Raw genomic sequence first — 8710 nt, forward strand, 5'->3', positions numbered from 1 at the left:
TATGATATTTATTTTAATTTATATATCAACATAAAATAAAATATTATTTATTTATTAATACTATTATTTTTATTTTGAAAAAAAAATGTTCTATATTTATATTTGTTTTCAGTTTAATTTGTCAAAGTTAATAAGAATAAAATTAAAACAAAAAATTTTATTTACCTTATTTACTTTTTTACTTTTGTATTCCTTTATATATAAAAAATATTAATAATAAAAAAAGTTATAGTGTGTATAGTCATATGCATGCACTTTTTATAACTATATAATATATAGTATTTCAAATATGTATAAGAATGCAATTTCATCTATATTGATCTCTAGACATAAGATAAAAGTGTAGGACACAATCTATATTTATATACTAAATTATAATTTTTTTATTATTATTATAAAATTATATTTTTTATTATTATTATAAAATTATTTTAAAGTAATGTATATGTTGTCCTCTAAATGTAAAATTTGTGAAAAAATCAAATCAACTCAAATCACATTAGTCTCATTTGATTTGACTTGGTTCGGTTTTGTTTATAAAAGTCAATCGAATTAAATTAAATTGTACAATCTTTTTTTGCAATTCAAATAATTTTTAACGCCAAAATACCCTAATTAAGATGAATCTCATGATTTGATCGAACACTTAAGTCATCATTTACCCGCCCGAAAACATATTCAATTTAATCTTGAATGATGAAAAATTGAATGATGAAAAATTGTAAGTGCATTATATACTTTTGTTTTTGTTTTTCCCTTCAAATAGAACCCTATAAATAGATAGATATTCCAACTCTTCCATATTATGGAAAAGACATAAACCTATTTCCTTTATATTTAAAAAATGTGCCATACCACTTTCTTCAATTACATTTGGCATTGAGTTACATGTGCGTAGAATAAGGTTAAGAAAATGACATTTGAAACAATTCGGTGATCATGTGCATGCAGTTAATAATTAATAATTCACAGTAATGTGAGTCATGTGACTTCAGCTTTTTCATGTGTCCTCTCCTAAAAATTATAGTTTTAACCAGAAATTGACTGTTGAGTGTGTTGACATGTGACTATGAAATGAAGTATATCAATGTTTATCCAAAATTCTAAGTTAGAACTAGAACAATTTTAAGTTTATTTTCTATGATTTTGAGTATAAATTATGCACAAGCAATTGAAAATAAATAAATGGTAGAAGCCATAACTAAACTCCAATTCAAAACACCAATCATGAATTTGAAGAAAAAGTATAAATAACTTATACTCAAAGTTGCAACTAAGATTTAAGCCTTGCAAGCATCAAATAAATATACTTTCATTCTATCTAAAATATCATGACTCCTAGAGATAACCAAAACAATCTTGGATTTATGTTTTTTTACAAAGATTTTTAGTTTTATATGTTCAAGAAAAGAAATATAATCTTTTATTTGGTAGATTAATTGTTAGAATTTTACCTTTAAAAATTGAATAAATGAAATATTTTGAATTCAAACTCGCGTTTATGTAATTAGATGTCTCAAGATGTCTCAAGATAGCTAAGGGTGGCAAACGGACGTGTACGTCCCATTCAGTCTCGTCCCGTAAAAATCTGCCAACAAACAAACGAGCATAGATGAAAGTGCAGATTTAAAATCTTTGTCGGTCTTGTGAAAAAAATGAGGGTGCAGGCCACGAAGAGCGTCCTTTAAAATTTAAAAATTACAAATATATTAAACCTGCAAAAGTCCGAAAGAAACGGGACTGACACGTTAGAAGATATTGTTCTACAATATTTCTCTTCGCTTATGTTATATCTATATTAAGTATTTACTAATTTATTAAGCATAATCATTTAGATTTTTTATTTTGTTAAAAAAATACATAAACATCTAAATTTTGAATTTTGAATTATTAACATATTAACCCTAAGTAATCTTCCTCTATAAATACTAACTTGGCCACATATATACCTCAAACAAATACCAAAGTGCTTTTCCTTATAATGGAACTCTTGTGGAAATCTCACATGATGAAAGTAAGACCTTCTTTCCTTCTTTGTGATTCTAGCTTTTCTAAGAAGCACTCTTGTCATTTACTTGCAAATCCTTCATGCATGTTTAGAATTTCATAATAAATTTAACAGAATTTAGTAAGATTATAGTCACATGTAAATTAAATTTCTACCATTTTTTTTTTGCAGGTGATTAAACTTGGTTATGTTCTTCTTTTGGTGACACTGCTGAATTCTAAGGTATCTGAGAGCAAAAAAGACAAAATCATAAGCACTTCTTTTGAGTACAATGCTATAAACTGCAGGGCAAATAGTGTTTCATTAAAGGATTTTGGTGGTGTTGGAGATGGAAAAACATCAAACACAAAAGCTTTTCAATCTGCAATAAGTCATTTGAGTAAATATGATTCTGAAGAAGGGTCTCAGTTGTATGTTCCTGCAGGAAAATGGCTTACTGGAAGCTTTAGTCTTATAAGTCATTTCACACTTTATCTACACAAAGATGCTGTTCTTCTTGCTTCTCAGGTAATTTGTTTCACTTATGTTCTTGTTTTATGACTAAGTAACCACAAATTAAAACTCTTGTTAAAAGGTAATTCTTTGATTGTAGTGTTTGAACTAATTATTTTGTTGCAATTGATTGGACTCAGTTACCCTTTTGGGGTCATTTGCTTTATGAAATTCTTGGTTTGGTACTCTTGTATTAAATTGAAAATTTTATACTGAACTTTATATTACTTTTTTTTAAGATTGAAATATGTTTGACAAAAGTTCACCAAACCACACACCAACATTGTGAGTGGTACCATAAGTGGTCCAATGAGGTTTAAGTGTGTGACACATTTTTGGCACTTTCTTGTCTGAGGCAATATTTTCTTGTATAATGGTTTAGGATGTCAAAGAGTGGCCTGTAATCAAACCACTCCCATCCTATGGTAGAGGAAGAGATGCAGCAGCTGGAAGGTACAGCAGTCTCATTTTTGGAACAAACCTCACTGATGTTATTGTCACAGGTATGGAAAAATGTTCCATTAAACTATAGAGTTGGTGTAACATTTTCAACAAACATGTGCTAATGGTTGTGGATTTTACTTTAGACAAATGAAATTATGACATTGTGGAAATTGGTAACAGGGGACAATGGCACTATAGATGGTCAAGGTTCATTTTGGTGGCAAGAGTTTCATAAGAAAAAGTTGAAGTACACTCGCCCTTACTTGATTGAATTAATGTTCACAGACAACATTCAAATCTCTAATTTAACACTGCTTAATTCTCCATCATGGAATATTCATCCTGTTTATAGCAGGTAATCATGCTTGCTCTTGTCACATGCCATATTTGACATTTTTGCCACTAGAGTATAATTATTACATTGCACCCTTTGAAATTCTGTTACAATTTTAAGGTTTATAACAAAAATTTGAACACTGTGATGCAGCAATATTATAATTAAAGGCGTAACCATTATTGCTCCTATAAGGTCTCCAAACACCGATGGCATCAACCCAGGTCAGTATCTCTGAAGCGTATATGTGCATGACCGTCTTAAGTTTTTAGAGGTCATGTTTGAGCACCCTCAAAAACGGCTCTGCATACGTTGGTATTTAGCGGATTACAATTTGATCTTCTTTTTTGTGTTTTGGCATTAGATTCGTGTACAAATACAAAAATCGAAGATTGCTACATAGTTTCTGGAGACGACTGTGTGGCGGTGAAGAGTGGATGGGATGAGTATGGCATAAAATTCGGGTGGCCAACAAAGCAACTAATAATCAGAAGGTTAACATGCATTTCACCATACAGCGCAACCATTGCATTGGGAAGCGAAATGTCGGGCGGCATACAGGACGTCAGAGCCGAGGACATCACAGCCGTTCACACCGAATCAGGAATCAGAATCAAAACAGCTGTAGGAAGAGGAGGGTATGTGAAAGACATATATGTCAAGAGAATGACCATGCATACAATGAAATGGGCATTTTGGATAACAGGTAACTATGGCTCACATGCTGATAAAAACTATGACCACAATGCTTTACCTGAGATCAAAAACATCAACTACAGAGACATGGTAGCTGAAGATGTTTCCATGGCTGCTAATTTGGAAGGAATTTCTAATGACCCTTTTACTGGAATATGCATTTCCAATGTGACAATTAGTATAGCTGCTAAGGCTAAGAAACAGCCATGGACATGCAATGATATTCAAGGGATCACAAGTGGTGTTACTCCTAAGCCTTGTGATTTGTTACCTGATCAAGGGACAGAGGAAATTAAAGATTGTGATTTTCCCTCAGATTATCTACCTATCGATATCTTGGAGCTTAAGAAATGTAGTTACAGCATTTAAACAACATGCATAAGTCCTAAATTAAGAAGATGTATCATTAATCTATTTATTTACTTTTTAAGTGTTTTATCATGTTGTGTACAAATCATTGCTCAAGTTGAGAAGCATATTGTATGTCAAATTAATGTTATATGGCTCAAGTTGAGGATTATAAATTATGATTAATGCTTATCATAAGAATCAGAGATGAGATAAAAATGAAAAAACACATTACAACAATCTGAGTATTTCCAATATGTTACATATCTTATGGAAAGCTGCAACTTTTTGAATACCATCACAACTCATCAATTAGCCATCAAATAAATACTTTGCTAATCATATGCAAAGAGTAAATACAAAAATCTCACTGAATTGGTGGATCAGGATTGAACCTCACAGACTCATTATAGATGAGTTCCTTGATATGTTCTTCGGTGAACATCGGTTCCTCGAAATCAAAACTGAATGGTCTGACGCATACAGGTTCCTCGTTGATATCATGCAGAGGTGCCATGTATGGATGGCACAACGCCTCGTCAACTGCAAAGCATCGTAATGTCAAAACAAGATAAAGAATCTTATTTAACCCAGATGTATCATGGGCTCGATCTCGAGTCCAGTTTTTAAAACACTGCTTTATAACATTCGGGGTAACGTTATTACACAATGGTCTAAAATGGTGAAGGGTTAAAGTTTATGCTATTTTACCTCTAATGCGCTTGCTCGGATCAAAGACAAGCATCTTCTCAAGCAAATCAACAGCACCTGGAGACATGTTGGGAAACCTAGTAGCGAATTTCTGTTTCGGATATTGTGGAAGTTGTCGTACGTATCTACGAGCATTTTCGCTGCGTAGGAATCCAAGGCTGGCATCATCAGGTGAACCTATCAGCTTTTATACAGAAAGAACTATTTGTCACAGCTGAGTCAATTTTGAATTAAAAAAGACAAGTCGAGAAAAGGATCAAAGATTGAGAGAATACCTCTGTGACCAATCTCAGCTGATGAACATAATCTCTTCCGGGGAATAGGGGTTGTCTTGTTACGATTTCACCGAGGATGCAACCGACAGACCATATATCAATGGCTGCTGTATATTCTGAACAATTAAGAAGCAGTTCGGGAGCTCGGTACCACCGAGTAACCACGTACTCAGTCATGAAATCGGTTTCTGATGTAGTCCTAGCGAGGCCGAAATCTCCAATCTTAAGGTCACAATTGGCATTCAGTAGCAAATTGCTAGGCTTGAGGTCTCGGTGCAACACATTGGCTGAGTGTACGTATTTGAGCCCTCGTAACAGCTGATACACAAAATACTGGAAAAATAGATCCTATTAATCGATGTAAGACATAAATTATAAGAATTAAGCTACAGTGTTTTACGACACACTCTTGATTACACTGTTTATGTTCGATTCATATTTTGAAAAGTCTATTTAGTTGCTCCAAAAATTGATCACATTTGAAAAAATTTGTTGAGCTTTGATGCCTAATCCTGGTAGATTAAAGTTGATAGCCGAAATAAATAGTTAAAGTTCTAACCCGACAATGATCATCTGTCATTGGTTGATTGGAACGTATTATTTGATGCAAATCGGTGTCCATTAACTCAGAAACAATGTACACATCATTGAAGTTCTCCTGCTGCGGAGGTCGGATAATATCTTTAATAGACATCACCTGCGTTGGAGAAATATTTGATACGTAAGCACTAAAAGCCAACATTTTCGCAAATTGAACACCAACAAAGATAGTGGAATCAAAATCCAAGCCTAGAATTTCATTAAAACTTACATTTTCATGATCCATATGGCGAAGAAGTTTTATTTCTCGCAAGGTCCTTTTAGCATCTATTCTGTTGTCAAATGCATTGCCGATCTTCTTAATGGCAACTTCCTCATGTGTCTCAGCATTTACAGCAGCACTGAAGGAAATCAAAAAATAATACCGCCCGTCAAATTGTTGTTGACATAAGAAATCTATGTCACACCACATGAATGATGAGAAAATTGAACTTCTTTTCAAACTCTAAATAATAATAAAGCATCCAAAACACACATAGTATCCAGTTTAATGAGTCTAAAAATACAAAGAAGTGTGCTACCTAAAGCATCAAAATCACTAATCACACAAATATACCGGCAGAAGATTCACCCATTGTTGACTCGAGAAGAATCATGCATCGCCACTTCCAATTGGATATATAAACCAAACCTTATCCGACTAAGTGAGGTCGACTACATGGATCAACTTCCACCATAATTTATATTCAGGACCATGTTTCTATCCAAATCATTAATCTCGAGATCTTTCTTAATAACTTCTCTTTTAATTTTGTTAGGCCTTCCTCTACGTCGAGTATCTCTAGTTGGTTGACTACTCTCGATCTAATCTAGTCTCCTTACCACAAAATCTACATGTCTTCTCTCAACATGTTCAAACCACCTAAGTCTATTTTTCTATGAAGCACAAACTCCGACACGCACAACGGGACACAACATGACATGGACACTCCGACATCGCTAATTTCAAAAACTTAGGACACCGACACCGATACATATATGGTAATATTTGACCTTCATCTATCCATTGATTATTAAAAAACTTAAATATTCTAATAAAACTCGATGACATTAATCATTTGCTGAGATAACATTGTTTCAATACATATTTAATCATTTCAGATGTGTGTGAGAATTGTCCAAAAAACTGTATAAGGCATGTTAAGAAAAGAAAAAACAAACATTAAACACCTATTTGAATTGTACGACACGTGTTGTAGGAGTATCATATACAGATGTCAGACTTCATTTCACGTGTCAAACACGACACCCGTACGACACTTATTTGAATCTATTTTTTTACAACACTTGTTTGACTTTTCCGACACATGTCATATGTGTGTCAAACACCGACGCGTATCGGACACCACGACATACCTACTCGTAGAGGTGTATGTGCTTCAGAGCTATTTTCCACCCTCTTTTCTCCCCAAACCACATCCAATTGGATATCAACAACAAAAAATTGAACTACATACGAAAGCCTTTCGTATGTAAGACATTTAGCTAATAACTTGTGGCTATAAAAAGGACAAAAAATTTAGTGAAAAACAATTTACCACTAAATTAAGCAGAGCAACCCCACTTCAAATTTAAATCCAAATTAACAAAAAAAAAACTAATTTGTAGAAAAAAAACTACAACTTCCTTGCTTTCAAATTCAGTGCATGTTAGGATTTGAAGTGATTTTAGCAATATAATTGAAACACTGATTTTGATAAAGCTCTCCAAATTATAGCTTCTGTTGCCAAACTCATGCTGAGATAATCCAAAACTACCCAAAGTTGAAGGGCTTGTGGTAGATAAATCCAAACAAGCCCTAAAAATTAACAAAAAAAATAAAATCTATAGCAAAAACTACTAGTCTATATCTTGTTTGCTTTTTCAAATTCAGCTAATCTAAAAGTACAAGAAATTAAAAAAAAAAAGTACAAAGATCAAAAACCCTCAAAAACAAAAAGGAAAAAAAAGATTTTTTTTCTTACCAAACAATACCATAAGCACCTCTACCGACAGGACGAATAGGAGGGACATACTTTCTGGAAACCTCAAAGAGGTTACCATAGATGTTGTACTGCAAATAGCGTCCACCATGAGTCGGTATTCCTCTGATGTTATTCTCAGCTGATTCAAGAGACATGGCGAAGGGTTGTTGAATGAGAGAAAGGGAGGTGACCCAATATAGAAACGATGATTTAGAGATGGAAATGAGCTAACTTTGCGGTTGGTGGTGACATTTGAAGAGAGATTGAAGAAGTTGCGTGGGGTCTATGGGTTATTATTGACTTGACTATGTGTTTGGTATGGTGTAGAAGAAGTGGACATGCTCGTGTCAACTCGTGAACAAATTTACTTTTTTTTCTTCATTGGGTCTTCCTTTTTAATCAACCTTGGTGTGCTATCTTTCAACTTCTTTCTTGCAATGGCTTTTACTTTTTTTTTCATTCAAATTCATTTTTATCTCTATTCCTTTTATTTACCTTTTGGTTCTTTATTTTAATCAATTTAAATTTAAATTTTTTTTTTTTTTGGAATAATATTGAATTTTTCATTTTTCTGAATCTCGTGTGAAATGCGTTTGATTTAGGTTTGTTTATTTAAACTTAAAAAAAAATATTTATATTTTTGAAAATAATTTTATAAAAGTATTTTTCAAAAAATTGTAAGTTTTTTTTATGTTCGTGTGTTCTAAATTGAAAGATTCATTTTAACATCTTATAACATAAACATACATTATTGAAAATTAAAACATAATCGAAATTGCAATGTTTTCAAAAAGTTGTATTGTAAAAATGATTTTTATGAAAAATTATTTGAAATAGC

The 8710-nt window shown here is 32.6% G+C and overlaps 2 protein-coding genes across 2 annotated transcripts; one reads left to right on the forward strand and one right to left on the reverse strand.

Annotated features, from left to right (window-relative positions):
• Window positions 1–1888: 1888 nt before the first annotated feature.
• LOC127075987 (probable polygalacturonase) lies at window positions 1889–4514 on the forward strand. The gene is made up of 6 exons (XM_051017535.1): window positions 1889–2014; window positions 2180–2515; window positions 2883–3003; window positions 3125–3299; window positions 3432–3502; window positions 3643–4514. The coding sequence occupies exons 1-6, from the start codon at window positions 1982–1984 to the stop codon at window positions 4341–4343; spliced, it is 1437 nt and encodes a 478-aa protein (XP_050873492.1). The 5' UTR covers window positions 1889–1981; the 3' UTR covers window positions 4344–4514.
• A 3-nt stretch (window positions 4515–4517) lies between these two features.
• Window positions 4518–8289, reverse strand: LOC127075988 (mitogen-activated protein kinase homolog MMK2). The gene is made up of 6 exons (XM_051017536.1): window positions 7873–8289; window positions 6120–6249; window positions 5868–6005; window positions 5309–5641; window positions 5034–5217; window positions 4518–4865 (listed from the first exon to the last, which is right to left on the reverse strand). The coding sequence occupies exons 1-6, from the start codon at window positions 8025–8027 to the stop codon at window positions 4690–4692; spliced, it is 1116 nt and encodes a 371-aa protein (XP_050873493.1). The 5' UTR covers window positions 8028–8289; the 3' UTR covers window positions 4518–4689.
• Window positions 8290–8710: the final 421 nt, after the last annotated feature.

This window comes from Lathyrus oleraceus, chromosome 4 (genome assembly GCF_024323335.1).
Source record: "Lathyrus oleraceus cultivar Zhongwan6 chromosome 4, CAAS_Psat_ZW6_1.0, whole genome shotgun sequence".
In the NCBI taxonomy this organism is placed as follows: Eukaryota; Viridiplantae; Streptophyta; class Magnoliopsida; order Fabales; family Fabaceae; genus Lathyrus; species Lathyrus oleraceus.